Source organism: Odocoileus virginianus, chromosome 11, assembly GCF_023699985.2.
Source record: "Odocoileus virginianus isolate 20LAN1187 ecotype Illinois chromosome 11, Ovbor_1.2, whole genome shotgun sequence".
Taxonomy (NCBI): Eukaryota; Metazoa; Chordata; class Mammalia; order Artiodactyla; family Cervidae; genus Odocoileus; species Odocoileus virginianus.
In genome coordinates, this window is record NC_069684.1 from 36,778,347 (window position 1) to 36,800,243 (window position 21,897).

Below are 21,897 nucleotides of genomic sequence, written 5' to 3' on the forward strand. Positions count from 1 at the left end.
CACACGTCTAAATCACTGCCATACAGCAGAAGTTACACAACCTTGTGAATCAACTATATTTCAATAAAATACATTAAAAAGGTCTGATAGGGCCTTCAGCACCCAAGTAAGAACACAGAGATGGGATGAGGCCCCTCATACATCAAAGTGGAGTGGGGAAGACACTAGCAAAGCATTTATTTGAACAGGTTGGCTAAGAAGCAAAGACTTCAGAGGGTCCTGAAGCAGTTCCATCTTTTTACATGATTTTATACAAAGTGAGCAGGAGGCATCTGGGTTAGTAACAGATAGTGGAACTAGGGAAGGCAGAGTCAGAGGTCTGGGAGTCAGTTACAAGCCGCTTGTATAAACCTGCCATGTCTACATGCACCAGCATCGTGATAAATGGAGTCCAGACTCTTCAAAGGGCTTCAAGGATGAAGATAGACAGAGCACACAGACATGAGAAGCACAAATGGGAAAAACAGTGGAATCCAATCCACTGACACAGAGAGGGGAAATGGCATGGGACAGAAAATGAAAGAGAATGTGTGTTTTCTGCTACAGAAAAGGAGAGAAAAACCCAACACTTCAAATAAATAAGGTCAAAATGATCTCCTTATAAATTATATAAGTTTTTCTTTCTTTTTTAAAAGTGGAACCATGTTAGTAATGATAGCTCTGAAGGAAAATGAAATTCCCTTGCTTGGGGGCCAGAACCAACCTCAGATACTTTTAATATATAAAGAATTATTAATTAATTGGCATCAAGAGACAGAGGGCTTCACCCAGAAGAAAAATGACGTGTCAACAACTTACCAGGGAACTAATCCACGCATGAGGACAGGGCAGACACACACATGTTCTAACACTTAACAAGACACCTGTCTCCCTCACATCTGCCTTTACTTTCATTCCTCACCACTGGCTTTGAAAAATGAACTATATTAGCCTCCCACACCTGGGAAGTGGTAAGTATTCTTTCAGTTTTTCTTCTATGGGAACTGTACTGACTAGACTTAAATCTGATCAGGAAGAGAAAAGAGAATTGACCTCTCATGACAAAGGTGGAGGATAGCTCTGGGTCTTCCCTGGTGGCTCAGCTGATAAAGAATCTGCCTACAATGCAAAAGATGTGGGTTTGATCCCTGGTCTGGGAAGATTCCACATGCTGCGAGCAACTAAGCCCACACACAAGAACTACTAGGCCCATGCTCCAGAGCCTGGGAGCTGCCAACTACTGAGTCCACACACCACAGCTACTGAAGCCTGTGAGTCCTAGAACCTGTGCTCTGCAATATGAGAAACACTGCAAAGAGAACCCCGCACAATGAAGAGTGGCCCCTACATGCTGAAACTAGAAAAAAGCCCATGCAGGAACAAAGACCCAGAACACCCATAAATAAGTAAATATTAAAAAACAAGTTAAAAAACCTTCTTTTCTCCATCTCTAGGAAATGAGGAGGGGGAAAAATGATTCTTTCTCTCTTACAGATAGGTCACTCACTTGGAGGACGGGGCTTCTCTTAGGCTGAGTGTGAGCTGGGCAGACTCTTCTGGCTCTTGACTGCCTGGGAGCTTGTGGGCAAGAACTAGGTTCTTGGTTTAGTGACGTTTCACAGAAGGAACCAGACTGTCTCTAGATTCTGTGAACTGTCTCTTCTAGAAGAACACTGGCCATACACCTACTGCTTGATGTTTTCTTGCAGAAGGGGACCTGCTTTCCCCCATGTCTACCTGACTGAGGCAGTCCTTATTTACAGAGGAAGAACATAACACTCAGAGAATTAAAGTGACTTGTTCAACAGCACAGTTAGTATTAACAGTCAGTCTTCTTAGAGTAGCTCCTGAACTCTTATGAAGATGTGGCATCTCTAGCTCCAGGCTTGAAGTTCAAGCACCTACCTAATTTTAAATTGATTTCTAAATCTTTAATCCATGTGGTTTTGTGGTCTGCCTCCAGAATGTGGGCTCCTAAGAAAAGGCCATAATCTGTGAAGTTGGGCTGTAGTCCTATGTTGAAATAAGCCACTCCGTGGTTGAGATATTAGCCAAGATATTCCTTATGCCTGCCTTCGGCAAGACATTCAAAGACTTGGAGGCTACACATAGGAAGGAAACCAGACTACATTCAGATCCAGCACCTTCTGTTTTTCTCATTTGCCTGGAGGAAGAGCAGGCTTTGAATCAGAAGTGCTCTGGCTTGGGAGATGCACTAAACAGAAACTAAACAAACATGCCCTCCCAAACAACAACAAAAGAGAAAAACCTTAAACTGCACATTTGGAGGACACTTGGGCCATTATTTTTGAAGTATGCCCCAAAGACCCAGGACCTGGGTGTACGGCTGTGGCTCCCACCCTGGGTGGCATTCAGAGTCACAGAACCCAGCACCCACAGAAGAGGTCAACTCCCAGCCACAGTCCAAGGATCTCCCAAGTGAGCCTTTAGCCCAGACTTGACTGCTCTTCTCTCATATCTCCCACAGCCATTGCTTCAATGGCTGCTGTGTGTCCCTTCCTCACCTCAGGGACACTGTGGGCACAAGAGGGAGAAGACAGCTGGGACTCCCTCCTCTGTTTTCTTAGGAGGACGATGAGGAGCCAAAGCAGGTGCTGACAGTGCCTCCAGGACCTACTTTGGGTTAATCACCACCATCAGCCAGGGAGATTGTTTTTAAAAATAAAATAGAAAAAAATCCCACCAGAAGTCACATCTATTTCCCAAGGACCTGTCTGTAAATAAAGTCAGAGGAATACCACACTGGCTTCAAGATGACTTTCCCTACTGTTTCTAGCATTACACCCTGGGTGTTGCTGCTTGTGAATCCAAACGGATGAGAGGAGAGGAGACAAGAAGTCTGAAAAATCAAGTTGGTCTTATGAAAGCTTCAGTCTGTGTTTTCATAAACACACTGTTTTTTTGGGTACTTCTCTTAGGAAAAAAAAAAAAAAACACAACCCAGAAACTGTGCTTTTTCTGTTGCAGCACATTCTAGCTGCTCATAAAAAGAACTGTGATTACACGCATTGGTTTGATCCATGAGTATACGTGCATCTTCTCAAATGTGATTCACTTTTTGAAATCTGGCCAAATAGCCTCCCCACAGAAGCGAACTCCCTGACATGGCGGTTTGGACACTGTCTCCTTTCTGGCCTGGAGAAGGCAGTGAGAAGCAGACTAGGCGAGTGTTCTACAGAAACATGGTCTACTGCTGCAGTCGGGTACAGACCTTGCGGGCACTCTTCCACATATTTTTCATGTAGGCGTAGGTCACCTGGGGGTGAACTGTTGGCAGAGGATGGTCAAGTTGCCGAGACGGATCAACTCCCAGGAGCAGCACTAAGGTTTTGTGAGCAAGCGCCTTCAAGACAAGAGGTCAGGTTAGACACAGAACTGGACCAGGAGCAGCGTTCCCTCCTCAGCCCCCACCCCACCAAGGGGGCAGGACACTCACCAGCCTGCCACTCTTGCCACACAGGCTTGCGTACTTGAGCCAGGTCCTCATGTCCTCGTGAGGGCTGACGACTAGTGACCGCACCATGAGGATTTTCTGCCAGTCCTCCACAATACGCTGGCAGCCCTGGAATGTTCAGAAGTGAGAATGAGATATATGCTCAGCTGTATCTTATACCTGCTCACGGGTAACAGTGAAACCCACCCCGAAACAAAAAAAAGATTCCTTTTTATAATTTCATGTTTCTCAAGAGAAGGGTACTGTGAGTGAATGCCTCTTAGGAACTTTTCAAAATTTGAGAAGCTACAGAGCAAGGCCTCTGGAGCCTGAATCATGGCCCATTCACTTACTACCTATGACTCTGGATAAGTTATTTAACCTTTCTGTGACTGATCTGTAAAATGGGATCAAAATGGTACCAACTTCATGGGGCTATGGTGAAGTTTAAATGAACTAAATTATTTAAATTTCTTCTCTGGATTGTAAATAATGTATTTTTAACTTTTTTTGCTTCAGTCTTTCTGGTTGAAGATGACTATCGCTAACAAAAATTAAAGATGGAGCATTCAAAATTTTAAAAATTACTGAGTATAAAAAAAAGTTTAAATAATTAAAGTTTCAACTGATGTTATTTGTAAGTTGGTGGCGTTTATATTCCTGAAGTTATTAGAGCCTAAACTTGCACTCAGATCTTGGCCTTGTCTTTCCTCTTCATTTTTTTTTCTTAAATATCTCAGATCAAAAATCGTACACAGAAGGGAAAAGACCTCATTCATTCACACGTATAAATTCTTTTAAATTAAAAACAGTGAACTAATCACCATCAAAAGGGCCAAGTTAATTTTATATCAAAAGACTGTTGAGAACACAGTGAGCCTCTCCTCCTCCATCTTCCTGATAAGAAATCAGATGCAGAGACGAACAGCAGGGGGACGGGTTTCTGAGATCTAGCAATTCATCAGAGAATTCCATGAAACCAAACAAGCTTCCATGGAGGTAGGTCTAAAAGTCTAGCAACAATGGTTGAAGACTTTAAAATAACTTTTAAAAATAATTTTTATTTATTTATTTCTGGTTGTGCTGGGTTTTCGTTGCTGTGCAGGTTTTTCTCTAGTTGCAGTGAGCAGGGGCTACTGTTCATTGCAGTGGCTTCTCTTGTTGTGGAGCATGGGCTCAAGGGCAAGCAGTGTAGGCTGTGACATGGGGACTCCACAGTTGTGGTTCCCAACTGAAGAGTTGCAGCAAATGGGCTTAATTGCTCTGCAGCATGTGCGATCTTCCCAGACCAGGGATTGAACCTGTCTCCTGCATTGGCAGGCAGATTCTTTACCACTGAGCCACCGGGGAAGTCCGGTTACAGGCTTTTAAACATGACAGGACACAGTCTGAGTCTGAATAAAGAACCCAAGGCAAGAAAAGAACCCAACGCAAGTAAGGCTGACCTCTCATACTGTCCCATGGGAGCTACCGGCTGGGGAGTTCAGCTGAATAGATCACAAAATGGCAGTCTTCCAGCCTAAGCAGTTGGTTGAGTGTTCAGACAGCAACCCATCCACAAGAGCCAAATTCCTACCACAAAGTTAACACTGTATTTTTAGCCTTTGGACCATCATCTTTCATCCCGTTAATGACAATGATTTGGAAAGTTAGAAAAACAGAACAAAGTACACTGAGTGACTGTTCTGGTGACTTCTCATCTGCCAGCTTCTTCCACAAGCTGAAATCCCTTGGCTCTGGAAAGCAAAAAGTGTCTTGTGTCTCAAGGTAGGAAGGTCACGAAGGCCTAAGATGATAATGGTACCATGGACACAGTGAAGTCAAACATGGGTCTCCCCTCTCTGAGACTTGTCTAGTCCACCCCCTTCCAAGTCTCTGTCGGGCCAAAGTCCCACTTGTTAGAAGGGCAGAAGATTCATCAGATCTCTGATTTGGAAACTCTTCACCCCATTACAGGCACTTAAAAAAAAAAAACAAAAACGAGGGTGTGGACAAGCGGGAAATTCTGGCTTTGTGGAATTCTCTTCTGGGGTTCAATAGACAATTTTCCACCAAAACATTCACTGGACATTTCATAATTGCTAATAAAACATGGGAAGGAACTGCATGTGCTCATTTCAGAGCATAAATGACTACGTTCATGGGCGAGCCTCTGCCCTACTCCTTTCCTTTCCAGTGGAATGTGCCTGGAACTCCACAGACAGGAATGCAACTTGGAGTCAGAAGGCTCTGTCACAGCCTGCTGAAAAGCTGGAAGCACAAACCTCAACTGGTCTGGGGGCACAATTTGGAATTAACTGTGGACTGGATCAAGAGGAAACCACTGACAATTGAGGGGCATTGATTATGATGAGCAGGGGGACAAGTGCCTTCTGGAGCAGTGAAGGCTTTGCCAATGAACTTCCCCTTCTGTCTCCTCAGGGAATGGGAGAACTGTCCTTTCTAAGAACACTTGAGACTCCTGACTCCCAGGTTGGGAACTGAAAGCTCCTCATGCTAAAATGATCAGAATGTACATACTAATGGAGAATTTGGACTAGTCTCTTGATGAGGGGAAACTTCGGTGGAAAAAAGTTTGCAGAGATTATGGCATGACTAAGACCTGAGGAACTGTAAACCGCAGAAGTCAATAAATGAAAACATCAGGCCCCCCCACTGAAAGGGCTAGATGCTGGTGGCCAGCAAGTGGATTTAGAGCAGTGGATCTCAGCATTAGCGACATCCTGGAATTATCTGGGAAAGCTGGAAAGATACTGATCCTGGGTCTATCCCCAGGACTTTTGTTGATTTGGTCTGATGTGGCCTAGGTATTTCAATTTTTAAAAGCTCTCTAGGTCATTCTGGGTCTTCCAGGTGGTGCAGGTGGTGAAGAACCCGACTACCAATTCAGGAGACATTAGAGACCTGGGTGCAATCCCTGGGTGGGGAAGGTCCCCTGGAGGAGGGCATGGCAACCTATTCTAGTATTCTTGCTTGGAGAATCCCACGGACAGAGGAGCCTGGAGGGCTATGGTCCATAGGGTTGCAAAGAGTTGGACATGACTGAAATGACTTAGCACGTAGTACCAGGTCATTCTATCACGTAGCTGAAGCTGAGAACCACTGATTTTGAGGTCAAGATTCTCAGCCGGCTGGCCATAATGTCACTTATTTAGAATATTTTCCTTTTAAGAATTTCCTGGTGGTCCAGTTAGATTAGGACTCCATGCTTCCACTGCAGGGGGCATGGGTTTGATCTCTGGTTGAGGAGCTAACAAGCTGCAAGGTGCAGGGCATGGGCAAAAAAAAAAGATTATTTTCTTTTATCCCCTGAGAAGGGTAAAATGAGGCTGGAAAAGTGGTCATTCTCTCACAGCTAAAGGCTCAGGTGAAAAGCCCGTGGGTGTTATGCTCTGAATGCACACCAGGCCTCAGTGAGGAGGCAGGGAGCGGATGCCAGCAGGGGACGGAGGAACGGGGAGGGTGGCACAGGGCTTTCCACCAGGCTCACCTGCAGTCTCTCCCACCAGATCTGGCGGATGATCTCCCGTCGCTCGGGGACAAGTTTGTACTGGATAACCTCCTCCAGCTCGGACAGCATGTGGCAAGAAACCATGGCCTGATGGAAGCAAATCACATTCCAACTTAATACAGCATGAACAATCCGAAAGCCAGGCTTCATTTCAGTCATTCCTTCTGGTCCCATAGGCACACTCCCAGCAGCCTGTGTGTCCTCATGAGCCCACTCTGCAAAAAGGACTGAACTGAGCCGGAAACCCAGCACTGCGCAGGCGGTCCACACTCACCCCATAGGCCCGGCTGTAGCTCTCTCCCGCCATTGCCGTTAATTCTGCGTCCAGTAGGTCCCGGGCTTTGTCGATGCACTTGAAGAGAACAAGAGAAGGACAGGAATGGAGCTACAGGCTTGGGAGCTGAGGGGAACACTTGTGACTTTTGGGCTTCCCCGCCAGATGCACAAATTCCCTGTCTCACTGAAATCCCAGTGATAAGGAGAAAAGCTCACTGAAGAAGGGAGGAAACCTTTTACCTGATTTGAAAGCCCAGGTAAAAGCATTCTCTGTTTTCTCAGAAAAGACAGAAATGTATGGCAGCCAAAAGCTCACCGTCTTAGAGCTTGGGTGACAAAGGAAGGGAGATGCGTGCTTAGAAACAGAATCACTGTGCTCTTGCATCTCAAGAGGACAGCCTGTGGACCGATCTGCTTTCAACTTCTCCTTGCTGGGCATGTTGGTAAGAACAGACGGTGAGAGCACTCAAATGGCCCACCTGCCTTTAAGCACCTTGTCCTCCTAAGAGAGGGTCTCTGAAACTGGCAGAAAAATGCCCTATCGTCTCCATGTAAATGGGAGCTCTTGTGTCTGGAACGTGAATGGCCCAGGGCTCAGCTTTCACATCGTGTAAACCAGAGCTCACAGGACTGCAGTCTGAGGCTTCTCTGTTTCATCAGTTAAAACCCCGGCATGGTGAGCTCTTCCTTTCTTGAACGTTTCAGGTTAATGACTATGTGCCTGTCCTGAAGCGCTCAGGTCATTCACCCAAGCACCTCACCTAAGACAGTCTGGTGCCTGACAGGGTGGGTGTGATCACCTCATTATTTTAGCCTGCCAGACAGCAGAGGATTTCCAAATAAAGTGCTGGCTTCCCTAGAAGGTGACCAGTGTGTGACATGCCTTCACAGCCAGAGAGGTGGGATATCTGCTGCAAGGGGCGCGCTGCTCTCTGAAGCCTCCTTTAGTGGACAGTTTCTCTCCACCATAGGGAAGACTAAAGCAACATGGTAAAAAGGGGGCCACGATGACCCAAGAAGCCAACTCCAAAAGCAATCTGCATGGTAACTTCCAGAACAGGTGTCCCTCTCAGAGCAGAAAGTGGCTGACATGCTAGGAGTTGTCTTCTTACTGAGTCTCAGGCTCCTAAGCCACTGTAGCGAGCCCACAGGGTCAAACGCCAGAGCCTGTTTCCACAGGTGCCCTCTGCCTATGAGCTGATTGGGCACCCATGATTATCATTTCATGCTGGAAGGTTCTGGTTACAAGTAGATTTTTACCTGTTGTGCCAAGGAGAAGAGGTCCTGATGCAGTGCCAGCACGGCTCTATAAAATGCCCCGTCGTGGGTGTCCCGAGGGATCATACAGGTGTACTCTTCCATGCTGTCCCACTGACCTACATGTGCACACACACACACACATATACACAGAGAAAACAGAGTGGTCAGCTTGCTGGGCTAAAGGCAATATATCAAATAGGGCTTGTCACTGTTACTTGCATTTAGCTTGGGGTTCAAATAGGACAATCTTGAGGCTGATGTATCATAATCCTGCAGAGAGCCTCTATACTCTGTGATGCTGAACAAGCCAATTTAACAATGCCATAGCTGTCATCCAAACACAGGCCTCCATGGCTGCCCCTGGGAGTTAGTTTCATGAGAGATGGAAGGAGCCACGTGAGTATGAGCCCACAGGTCAGGAGGGGGAGTGTAGCACCTCATTAACCTAGAGAACTCGCCTGGGACTCCCTCAGTGAGACCAAGAGCCTTTCCCCTACCAGTGAAGCATCTCACAGTTCATTGATACCTTGGAAATTACATTTTCCCACAAACAACTGATATGGGTCATTATCTGGACAGGAGACAGGATGAGACAGTTTACTTGTCTCATGCTGGCAGCACCTCTGCCTCAAAAGGAGGCAATAAATATTTTAAGAGGCTCTGTTACAACAGAAAGATGGGCTAGGTCATAGCACAGTAGTCTTGAATCATGGCAGGCTGGGGAAATGGTGGCATCTGGGAACAGATATTCACTTCCCCTGGTAGGGTGAGCATGTCTCAAATGCCAGGATTTCTAAGACCATCTGCAGAAAAGACAGTGGCTTCATTAGTTGCACGCTGCAGGGCCCCCAATTTTATGAGGCCTTCCCCTGCCTTTCACTCCAGACCACCGGTGCATCCATTCTCTGTGCCTCTGGGCAAAAGTGAATAACAAACAGTGACTCCTCAGGAAGCAATTCATTTCTGAAAAATGCTCTGGATCCAGCTCAGAGCTCATGAAAGGAGAGGATGTGAGCTCTGTGACTCAGAGGGTGGGGATGGAGGCGGACGTTATGTAACCTTCCTCTGGACTCCACAGGTGCAGCTTCCACCTGGGACACCCATGGACCCTCCCTCTCTTGCCAAGAGCACTTCTGGGACAGACATGGGCAATCCTCTCTGCTGGGGGCCGAGATCAGAACATGACACTTTTCTGTGGGGATTAAAAGGAAATTGCTGCTTGGAAACACTCGGAGAGTGAGGAAGGTGGGTAAGTATTGGGCAGCAAGGAGGAGAAGAGAGAAAATAAGACTATCAGAATGTCTGTAACTGCTGCTGCAGGAGGTGAACAACATATAGGGACTCACTGTACTATTTACTTTTATCATCGTTGGGAAAGTTCTACAATAAAATTAAGAAATCAAGGAGACAGACAGCTGACTTCTTTCATTACTCCTGTGGGGTAAAAACATGCTGGTAGAACTCTAGCAATCATACTGGATCATGACACAGAGGCCCCAGGCAAAGCAGAAATGCAGAAAAAGGCTAATGACAATGGAGCCAGAATACAAACTTCACTAAGTGAAGTGCTGATGCTGGCACACTGTTTCCCCTGGCTTCCCTGTGAAGAGAGATTTTTATGTATGTCTAACAAGCCAGGCAAAGCCATGAGATAGAAGGACAGACGGAGGAGGCAAAAGTGGACATGAATGGCTTCACGCTTCTGTAGACCTGACACTCTGCCTGAAGCCACAGTGCCTTGCTACTCAGAGGCGAGCCCCCAGCCTCACTGTCCTCCCCATGACTGGGTGCCTGGCAGGGCAGCCTTACCTAAACCCCATGCAGCTGCAGCAGCCATGCGGGCCATCTTGGCTTGGGTCTCATCATTAACCAGAGTCCATTTTTCACAGCACTGCTGGTGAAGCTGCCCCCTGAAGGAAAAGAATTATACAGTTGGGTTAACCGAAATCACCTCCAAGACCTGCCCATCTTTCTCTCGAGCCCCTTGGGTTGGCTGGGGGGTTGCAGAGGAACTGGATGATAGGGGCCTGCCTTCAACTGGGAGCCTTTAAAGAAAAAGTGCTTTCATGATATAATCGAGAAGTGTCTGGTGATTTGTCATTTCTATGGCCTGGTGGCTCAGAATTTTCCTGAGAATGAGTTTATCTAAGAGAAGGACTGTGTCTAACTCGATGTGATGTGAAATGTCCTAAACATCTGGCCCTCTTCATAAATATTAAATAACTTCTCTCCTATGCCAATGAACTCTGGGCTCTTTCCCTTTGGCAGGCCTACAGAGAAAGCAATCAGAAGAGACACATCTGGACATTCACTTTGGGCTCAAAGCTATAGGGACAATTGGCTCTTATAAGTATTATACAAATGGCTGCAGTGTGAAATGAAATTCAAATGAAATCAATCTGTGCAGAGGAAGAAGGCTCTACAACGGTCACATCCATCAGAAATCCAGATGCTGCCTACTCTCAGAATTTTGTACAATGACCCTGAGTGTAGGTGTCACTAGGAGACACTGAGATGCATTCGATACACAGAGCAGAATCCCTCAAGAGGAGACATCATGTTGGCAGTTAAAACTGCTGCCCTCCTATGTGGCACTTCTAAGTAAAAGGAAAAACTGCTTCTGTGGAAATACGAGCTCCTGCATTCATGTGAGCTTCAAGACTCAGCTAGGAGACTCCTCAGTCTCTCCTGCTTTCTAAAAGAGATAGTGCAGGATATTTTAGCTTGTTATTGGGATTGGAGTCAAGAGAAAAGGTACAAGCTCCAAGTGGCCCAGCTCAGAAGCCTTGTGGGACATAAGTGCACTGTAAGGTGACCTGGGGGACTGTGAGTAGGGAGGAGATAAAGATGCTGAAGGGACCTAGGCTGAGCTCCCCGAGAAGCTGACTGGTGACCACATCCAGGAGAACTGCTCGGGGCCGCTATCCAGCATCGCGACCTGGCAGTCATCACCTTCCACTGTCTCTCTGGCACATAATGAAGACAGTGAGGGACACGAGCCTTCTAGCTTAATACACGGCCAAGATAAAAAAGAGGAGGAGGCGGGCAGCCGTCCTGCCCTGTGGACTTACTGAAGCTCAGTGACAGCAGCTGGATGACCTCAGTGCTGGTTTCCTGCCACCTAAACCTAGAAACCTTCACTCTGGGTCCTGCTGGAGGTTCTCCTAGAGTAGCAGCTCTTCCTGCAGAAGACTTAGATTTGATGCCCAGATTGGGAAGATCTCCTGGAGAAGGAAATGCCAACCCACTCCAGTATTCTTCCCTAGGAAACCCCATAGACACAGGAGACCGGGAGGCTACAGTCCATGGGGTCACAAAGAGTCAGACACGACTGATTGACTAAACAAGAAGTTTCTAGATGATACAGATGTGACCCAAGGGCCACCGTTTGAGAACCACTGGCTCAGAGCACAGCACAGCTCCTCTGGGCAGCACACTCTGGCGGGAATCCTGCCTGGAGCTAAAGAAAAATGACGTTCTCTCTCTGAGTGGTCCTTCCAACCCTAAAATTCAAATCTGTACAGCTCACAGCCACAGGCTCTTCAGCCTCCCTCTGCTGTTTTGTCAGGACACCCCATTTCTGTGTTCCAAGTCTGAGATTTTGCTCTGCTCTTCACCTTGGGCCTGGGAGTGAGTTCACTGTGAAACACTACATACTGTTACCTCCAGAGACAAAGCAAGGAGCACTGCAGAGCGGCATCTTAGAGAGGAGGCCTGCCAGAGGATACGGGCGCCGCCTTCGAGCCGTGACTGTGTCAACAGCTGTCAGACCCTGGTCAGTGTGCACAGAGGCGGAGTTCCTCTCCTACAAAGACTTCTTACAAATAAGAATGCAGAATATACTGACTCCTAACTCTCAAAGGCGGGGAGGGGAAGAGAACAAAATAGAGAAAAAGTATGAGACTGGCAACCACGAGGAGGTTCTATGACACCTCTTTGTGACTCCAAGGAGGTCTGGGTAAAAGGTCCTCCAAGACTTTGACTTTCTTGCCTAGAGCATCAGCCAAAAGCCTGGGGGAGCATTCTTCGATCTGGAACACCTAAGTACTTGGCTGTCTGGGATCTCATTCCCAAGGAATCTGTTCTCAGGATGTAGAGGCCACACAAGGGAACAATGTGGGTAGGGGGCTTACTTAGCTTCACGTGGCTGCAGGTGTGGCTGGGGCTGGAGCTGGGGGAGGGGGAGTTATTTCTTGTAAGCGTGGGGAAAGGGCGTCTTCCACTCACTGGTAACCCCAGATCGTGCCTGACAGCCACCTCCGGTGAACACCCGCCTCAGGCACATTCAGGATAGATGCTCAAAGCAAAAGCAATTTAAAAACTGCCCTCTAAATAGAATTGACTGAATAAACCATATTAAAAAAACCTGCATATGATCAGGAAAAGAATTCTGCTTCTTTCATCTCTTTTAAAAATCTCTTCTACTCTTCTGCATTTTTAAACCCCTTGGTCAGCATCACTGGCCATTTATACTTTATAGGTAATTATAAAGCTGGAAGGAATCCAAGACCTCAGGGGTGGACGGCACTGTGAAGTGCAGCGTCAGGAGGCCCAGAAGACTCTGCTCTCGAGAGGCCTCAGGGCAGAGATGACAACTCCTATGAGCCTCAGTTTCCCAACTGTCACATGAGGAGATCAGACAAAATCACACCTAAAGTCACTTCTCACAACCAAGCCAGCCCTGTGTTGGACAGTGGTTGTTTCTAACTGTGACGGGGGAAGGCAGGACAGGTTTCCAAGAGGAAGAAACAGTTCAGGTGGAGCTTGAAAGATGAAGAGAATTTCAAAGAAGAAAAAGGAGAAGAGGTGAGCAAACCAGGGCACTGAAAGAAAAAGAATGCAAAGAAAAAAATTCTGTGGGGTTTGGAGAATGGCCTAGCAAGAGCCCTTTGGTTAAATAAAGTTCAAGTTCTAACTTGGTCTATAGGCCCGACTTGGCCTGGGCCTTGCTGAGCTCTCCTGCCCCACCTCTTATCTCTTTTCTGCATCACACCTGACCCCACAGCCACAATGAACTTTCAGAACCCATAATGTAATATTGTGCTCAATCCTCCTCACTGTCTAGGCCCAAGTTAGAGCACTTCTTCCTGGAAGCCTTCCAAGTCAGGATTAGGGCCCCTTCTTATATCTCACCACCCCTGGGCTTCTCCTTTATAACTGTATTCACTCAAATGCTACAGCAGCCTGGTCATCTGCCCTGTCGGCTCTGGGAAGGCAGGGGCTGTGCCCTTCTTGTTCACACTGTGTCCTCAGGGCCCCAGCACAGATGCTGGCAGTGGGCAAGCGCTCAATGACAACTGGTTGAATGAATGAATGGGGGGCCCTCAGTCTTACAAGCAAGAGGAAGCAGAGATATCTGCTCCTGGAGAGGTAGTAAGGCATTTGTTATTAAAAACTGTAAACTAGTTCATGACTGTAGTATGGCATTTTATTTCAGCTATTTTTAAGAAACTGCACTTCATGCTGTAAAACATCTCCTAACAACTCCCCAGACCAAGACCATGGCAAATGCTCTCAGCTGAGCATCCCTGTTGCTTCCACCTGGAATACCCTTTCCCCTCTCTCTCCACTCTCTTCACCTGTCTCCCAGCCTTGGTCCTTCCTCCAGGAAAACTGCAAGGTGGCCCCACCCCCATGTGGGTCTTTCAGAGTTGTCTACTCAGACCCTTGTCCCTGTACTCTCAGTAACTGTACAGTAACTGCCTGCAAGCAGTCATCTGTTCTTTCCTAAAATCACTAGCAATAGGTAATAAGAGAAAAAGAGAAGTCAAGGTTGCAGAGTATGAAGATGAAGTCTTCATCAGCCAGTCAAGGTCAAGAGGCAGATAGAAAGAACAGGTGTAGATCCCAGGAACACACCCACTCCTGTCCTGTCCTAGAGCATTACGAAGACTAAGTAAAAGAAAGAGAAAGAAAGAAAAGAATCTTTCTATTTATCATTGAGACAGAACAGAGAAACACTCCTAAGTGAGAGATGCTTCCTGAGAAACAAATGAAAGCAAAAGTGGGAGTCTTAGGAGAGAGCTCTGGGAGAAGTCTTTCCAAGGCAGCTGGACCTCCAACCCGCTGCAGCTCACCATTCCCCCAAGGCCTCGAGGCAGCGCATGCGGCCCAGCATCAGCTCTGGGTCATCCTTGTTGGTGTCCATTTTCTTATCGTAGGCCACGAGAGCATCTTCCCACTCGTGCAGCTTCTCATACCAGGTAGCCTGGATCTCCTGGCAGGGAGGAGAGAGAGGACTGCTGTGAGGCACAGAGAACACAGGGCCGTGTTTCCTTTACCCACAGACTCTCCTTCCCTGAGCGTGTTGTGCTGAACGCGTGACATTCCGCCCAGCACAGTAGGCCTTCAGAGTATCCGGAGGTACGTGCGGGGCTGGTGGGGATGCTGGCTCCTCAGCACAGTGATGGAACGACCAGGGGATAATGTGAGAGCAGCTGTCAGGCCATGTCTTTCCCCATCACTTCCTGCCCAGAGACAGGAGTCACCAGAACACCAGCATGTGGGCATGCGAGGACAGGGCAAATCATCTGGATGGCAGGAAGCCCCGACAAGGGCTCCCGTAAGGAGGCCAAGGCCTGGATCTGCTGGAATGCTGACAGTGGGCCACCTGGCAGGGCCAGCAGCTGCTTTCCTGATGAAGCCAGAGAGACCAGGCCACATCTGCATATTTGCTGGAGGAAAACAACTCGCTTTTCAAAAGCTCTTTATTTTCTGCATTACTTAATACATTTTTAAACTTTCAGGAAATAATAATTTAAAATACAATATAACACTGCCACTTAAAATTCTTTGGAAAAATTTTCCTCCCTTCTTCTACAGTCTCCCATCCAATGTTCCCTCCCCTGAGCACCTGGCAGCTTCATCACTGGCAGGGGCCAAAGGACGGATTCCATTACCCAGCAGATGGCGTGCCACGCTGCCATTTGGTGTTGGCCACGTGAATGAGCAGCCGCTGCAGTCTAGAAGCTGCAGACTATGGTTCTATGAATGGCCCGGGGACTGTTTTATGTCTCTGTCTGCCCTCCATCTGCCGCCACCCCTGTCTGTCTTCTGGGCTTCTTCCTCGCCAGCTTGGTGACGACTAGTTCTCTACCAGGCCAGGGAGTGGCTCTCCAGGGATTTCTTTAACAACAATCTGATCCTGCAGCAGCATTCGCGTGACATAATGCAGGGCCTGCATTCATTCTCCCCATTACACTCCTTCTCCTTGCCAAATGAAACTCTAATTTGAGTAGCATGTATGCTCACAGCTATGTGCTATTAAGCTCTCTGAAAGAATCTTTTCTTCTTGAACCGCTGTGAGGAGGTCACGTCTATTTTAGGTCATTAACTTGTGCCTACTTCCCCTCATTTGTCTTCAGCAGAGCCAGTCCCCTCCGCTTCCTCTGTCCTCATTCTGTGGCCACAACAGCCTTTGCCCCAGTGTCTGTTAACAGTGGAGTTTGCCAAAATGGGCTCTAAGCTTCATTTCCTAAGCTCAGTTAGAAACATGCTGCTCCACTATGCCTAAATATGAAAGACACAACTTAGAAAAGAGTGGCTGCAGAGACTGTAACATTAAAAACTCTTAAATTAAAAAGGAACACTGGTAGATTTCCCATTTTGAATTTCTATACTGGGTGGAAAAGTGGGTACTAACATATGGTACCCACTCAGTATGAACAAGTAGAAAATAGGGGGAGCAGCATATGGACCAGGTCAGGTAGGGAGCAGGATATTTTGAGTTGCAATAGACTGCAGGAACTATAAGGTTTAAGCAATGAGTCATACACAATTCTAATGAGATTGCTGTTACATAAATTGCGCTGAGAAAGCACAGGCTCTGCCAAGAAAAAGCAAACCATTGTCGAGTTTAATATGATTCAGCTACCTAAATATAACAGAAAATCCACCAGGGTTTAGCAATAATCCTGGAGCTAACGGCCACCTTCAGAACCTGGAGATCGGGATCTTTTCATTTAAGATTGGCACTCTGAGCCAACAGCATATAAAATCACCCGAATACCAGATGTTTGTGGAATCCTTGTTTCAACTACTGCAGTCTGAGCTCTAAGGATATCAAAGGAGAGGACATCTCTGTCTGAGAGGACTACATTAAGCGCCCTCTCTTCTGACTTTCTTCCCTCTGCAAACAAGGTTGTGGCAAAGACAGATAAGACACAGTCCCTTCTGTTTTGTCATCTGGAGATGCTTTCTTAGTTGAGTTACAGGCATGTGCTCAAGATGGCAAAATACTCTCTTAAAATTTTCAGTCCAATTGAGCAGCAATTACATAAGGCAGTGAAGTAGTCAATTTTCTTTACTCTAACACACTGGGCTCTTGATTAAGGCAAACCAGAGTAAGTGACCGACACAACTAATAAAAGGTTCCTCATCAAATATATGGACCCAGAACTTCTTGAACTTCCAGGAAGCCAATGTTAAGTTGATTAAATCAATGCTTTATATATGGTTAGGAAGTTACCAAAGCACCCTCCCAAGACCACAGAGAGTAACAGAAACATTTTAATATTGGTTGGGCAAAGATGGCAGGAAGGAAGAAACTATATAAGCAATAATGAAATGGAACAATCCCTCAATATCATGTATAAATTATGGCATATTTTTTCTGGACAATTAGCCATGGTTTCTTCTGAAGTATATACTGAGCCTCAAGTATGGGCAATGGTAATGTTGGCTGTTAGACAACACAAAGATAACTTGGGTCATAGTTAAACATCTGGGCTCTGACACCAGGTTCTGCCACTTATTCACTCTGTCAGCTTAGGTAAGGCTGTTATCCTGTTGGGACTATAGTCCCTCTCATCCCTGTAAAATGGGATAACAACAGTACCTGTTCATAGGTTGCTGTGAGGACTGAATTAGATGAAGTACATAAAGCACATAGCAAAGAGCTAGGCACATGCTATTTGATAAATACAAGTCATTATTGTTCATTAGATTCTGTCCTCACAATCTCTGTTCAGCTTGAATATAGTCCATACGGTCATTGCTTCCCTCAACCTCAAGATACAGGTAAGTCAGCATCAGGCTGTTAATTACTGGGAAGAAAACAGAAAAGGAAAGTAACTTTCTCAGGGCTGTGGCCTAGTGCTTCCCTAGCCAGGTGGCTGCCTCTTGCTCTTCTAAAAGGAATGAGACACTTACCAGCTCTCCAAAATGCTTCATGGCATACTCCAACACCCCAGCAGCTGCCTCTGGCTGCTGCAGCTTATTATTAATGCTGAGAAAACAAAAGGAAGCGGAGGTTACACTCAACATGTTGGAGGGTGGGAAGGGCAGGGTCACTTGTGGGCAGATGGCTCACCAGCATGTTGAGGACAATGTCTTACAGAAGCAGAAAGAACATCAGTTACCTATTATGTTACCACTCGAGAAGCTTGACCTGAATAATTTCATCTTGACCTCACACTACTTATCTTGAAGGGGCCACATCTGGTGGACAGGAGGCCTCACCTGCCTGGGGCCCTTCCTCCAAGCAGCAGACTGACTGGTTTCCTCTCTGACATCAGACGTCAGGCAGCATGCGTCTGTTTTTGAACTAAGAAACCCTGGCTCCAGAACCATTCCAACCAACACAACAGATGAGGTACCTCTAAACTTTTACCTTTTATGTCTCAGTGATAAGAATAACCAAAACAAATAGAAACCATCAGGCTCTGTGGGAGACAGAAAAGTGGCCCTGAGGCTGGGTCATCCACATCAATGACAGAGAACCCTGGGGCCTATGGCTGTGCAGCTGTCTTGACCTGCTCCCTGATGGGGTCCATGTCTTTCAAATCCAGAGGCCCCCTTAGTCCCTCTCCCAGGACTGTGCTCTGCCTCTGAAACAGGCTGTGAAGGAAGCACATCCCAAGGCACTTGCCTTGTCTCTGGTGGGGAAATGCTTTTCATAACCACACACAATGCTGCTGATGTCATCCTACGGACAGTTGGGGCTGGAGGACTGTAACTCTATTGGGGCAACTAGGCAGAAAAGCTGGAAGGCTTGCCGCCTGGAGTTGGTTCATCAGAGAGGCTGTGAAGACGTCCTGAATGGAGAGGAGCTGCAAGGCTCAGACTCTTGGTCCAACAGGGAGGTAAACAGCAGCTCACTCAACACTAAACACAAGCTTGAGTTATGGGAAGGAAGGAAGAGAGGGAGGGAGCAGGCCTGAGAAAATCATAAGATAATAATGACCCTATCTGTTCACAGGTAGGGAGCAAAATGTGACAGACCAGCTTGGGAGTCCAGACTGGTTTAATGAGCTAGGATCTAGTTTACTGCCCTAAGGACAAACTGTCTACTAGACTCAAATTAATTTTTAAGTAGTTTTGGGAAATTCCAGGATGTGGGTTCAACGTGGTAATATGGCAAGAGACTGGTGTTATAAATACTATTTTTAAAAATTCAAATTCCACCACATTTCTTCCAACAAAACTGAGAGGGAACTGCCCAGAAATCTGATGAACTAGAAAAGTTAACATTTGTGAAAGTAATAATCGAATGCCTCATGTTTGCAAATCACATCTCAAACAATCTTTCCAACCTATCGCTCCTCTGTCCTCATGCATACCTAAGAGAGTGGGTAGGGAAGGGTATCATTAGGCTTGTTTTACTCCCGGGGAGACCGAGGCCTGGGAGGGCAGTGACTTTCCCAAGGCCCACATGAACAGGTACAGTCTCCATACAACCTGAAGCAATCTTACTGTCTCCTTCATGGCATTCTTTAGGGAATCAAATGAAATAATGTATATGAAATTGTTAAGCAGGTTCTTATATGTGCTTCTTCATCTGTTTTTGTCCAAGGATAGAAGCTTCTAGAATCTTATATGTTTGGGTACAGAAAAAACAACAGGTCTAATGTTGAGACTTGAGCCAGCACTGGGCAATCATCCATGCAAGTTCCATCTTGAATAGGACTATTCGAGTGGGCTCCAAGCTCAAGGTCCAGGTTCTGCAACCAGAGGTGAAAGTAGCTGTTCAGACGCCCTTCTCCTTTACTTACAGGAGTAGACGGGTCACCTTGTGTGGAATCTACTGCACAGACTCTTTGGCGCTTCTGAGTGGGTCCCAAGCAGAGCATTGAACCTAAATGTTTTCCGTAAGTTTTCTGCTGCAGGATTCAGAAATATCTTTAATTTCAAAGTGATGCTGTAACGTCATGGTTTTCTTTAGGCAGCCATGTGAGAGTTCAAAGCTGAGAATGAAAATCCGAGTCCGAAGGGACTCCCTCCACTAAATGCTCATTGTCAGGCAGTCTCCTATTCCTCTTGGCCTCAGAAGTCAAGTTCTTAACTTTGTTCTCACTTACGTGGGGCTGGGCAAACTGTATTAATAATTAACACTGCTAATGCTACTGCTAAGTCACTTCAGTCGTGTCCAACTCTGTGGAACCCCATCCCTGGGATTCTCCAGGCAAGAAAACTGGAGTGGGTTGCCATTTCCTTCTCCAATGCATAAAAGTGAAAGTGAAAGTGAAGTCGCTCAGTCATGTCCGACTCTTTGTGACCCCATGGACTGCAGCCTACCAGGCTCCTCCGTCCATGGGATTTTCCAGGCAAGAGTACTGGAGCGGGGTGCCGTTGCCTTCTCCGATATTAACACTACTGGGTATATATTTGTGATCATCTAATTCCTTGAGCCCAAGTAAAGATTTTGGCAGGATAAGAAGACAGGAAATAAGAAATCCAGTATATATTCTATGTACTATTTATGATATATTATACTGGGTTTCTCTGGTGGCTCAGACGGTAAAGAATCTGCCTGCAGTGTGGGAGACTCATGTTCGATACCTGGATCGAGAAGATCCCCTGGAGAAAGGAATGGTTACCCACTCCAGTGTTCTTGCCTGGAGAATCCCACGGACAGAGGAGCCTGGCGGGCTACAGTCCATGGGGTCACAAAGAGTCAGACACGACTGAGCGACTAACACTTCCATACTGAAATATGTAATATATCATATGTAACTATCTATAATGATAGAGTCTATATACTACTTTGAGTCCTAATGTGGACTACTGGGATGGCCCTGGTAGGAATATAAAGTAGTTTGATGAGAAAGATACGGAAAGTGTTCTTTGCCTGAACCAAAAGAAGTTAACTGTAAGAATCTAGACATAAAAAATCCAGGAGTTCTAAGAACTGTCTTCCAATCTCATGTTCTGGAACATATTCTATTTTCAAGATCAATTTATAAACATTACGAAAACTTGCCTTCCTCTGGGGATAAAGCAACAAAACCAAAAGCAAGCGAAAGCCATTTCCCCCTTCACTCTCCTACTCGTTATATACAAAAAGGAGAATTTTACAAGAAACTGATCAAAATCAGGAAGTTGTAACTAGAGACCTCAGAGGAGAAATACAGATTTTACCTTACTACTGCAATGACTCTGACCTACCTCCTCTAAGGACAGACCAACACAGCTTTGCAAATGTGACAAGAAAACTCATCACATGGCCCCAACTCTATTAACAGCAAGTCCAAACAAATCACCTGTATAGTACTTCTCACTTGAATATGTGTGGAGGCAGGTGAGGATGCAGACAACAGTCCTGCAGGAAGGAGAGGGGTTGGGCTCATTGAGGACCCACTGACCAGGCCTCCATCAATGGTCAGGAAAACCGGGCATACAGCTTGAGATGCAAGCTAAGCTCTTGCCCAACAGTAAGGACAGTCACTAAAAAACGACAACTTTGACTAAATGGACTAAAATATACCCATGAAAAAGGAGCGTGAGCAGAGGAAAAGGGTCCCTTTAATAAATTATGTTCTGGTTTGAGGACCTGAAAGAAAGGAGACCGTACACACCTACAGTCAACTGTTTAGAGAGGAGAGATTTCAAGTTAACTGGCTGTTTTCTCCCTGTTGATTCTCTCCTCCTCCCTGTCTGCATTTTTCTTTCCCAGAGAACTTTCTCCCTAATGCACCTGTCTCTTCTTCCCCCCCCCCCAGGGAGTCTCCCATGTGTGCCTGCAAGGCTGCGGGAGGATGCAAGTGCAGGGCACAGAGAGTCTGCCACGTGGTTTGAGATCTTAACTTTTTCTCCCTCCTCCATGGCTTCTGGCACTCCATCATGCAAGGCCAAGGATTATAGCAACAACAAGATACCTGAATTTACTGACAGCTCCTGCAGGTGCCAGGCACTGTGCTGACTACTGCTGGTATGTGTTATCTTAACCCTACGAAGTCGACACTACTATTAACACTCCTATTTTGCATAGAAAGAAACTGTAGCCCTGAGGGCTATCCTTTCGCTTCAAAACTGTACCATTAAAGAGATCTCAAGTAATAACTAAGGGTACAGCTCTGCAGGAGGAGAAAAGTGTGGCAGCTGTCTACTCCCCCAGCAGCAGGCACCAAGCAAATACGTATGAAATAAGTGACTGAAAGCAAGGAACAGACAGAAGAAGGGCAAGGACGTCTCCATGAGC

General features: G+C 46.4%; 1 protein-coding gene across 1 annotated transcript in view; it reads right to left on the minus strand.

Moving 5' to 3' along the window:
• The window catches only part of MTOR (mechanistic target of rapamycin kinase), a 119,009-nt gene that overhangs the window by 23,681 nt on the left and 73,431 nt on the right, over positions 1 to 21,897 (minus strand). The window contains exons 29-36 of the mRNA XM_070474281.1: positions 17,631 to 17,706; positions 14,558 to 14,697; positions 10,290 to 10,390; positions 8,481 to 8,596; positions 7,219 to 7,296; positions 6,924 to 7,031; positions 3,437 to 3,562; positions 3,212 to 3,343 (exon numbers count right to left, since the gene is read on the minus strand). Coding sequence (XP_070330382.1) covers positions 3,212 to 3,343; positions 3,437 to 3,562; positions 6,924 to 7,031; positions 7,219 to 7,296; positions 8,481 to 8,596; positions 10,290 to 10,390; positions 14,558 to 14,697; positions 17,631 to 17,706 — 877 coding nt within the window. The remainder of the gene's footprint in view (positions 1 to 3,211; positions 3,344 to 3,436; positions 3,563 to 6,923; positions 7,032 to 7,218; positions 7,297 to 8,480; positions 8,597 to 10,289; positions 10,391 to 14,557; positions 14,698 to 17,630; positions 17,707 to 21,897) is intronic.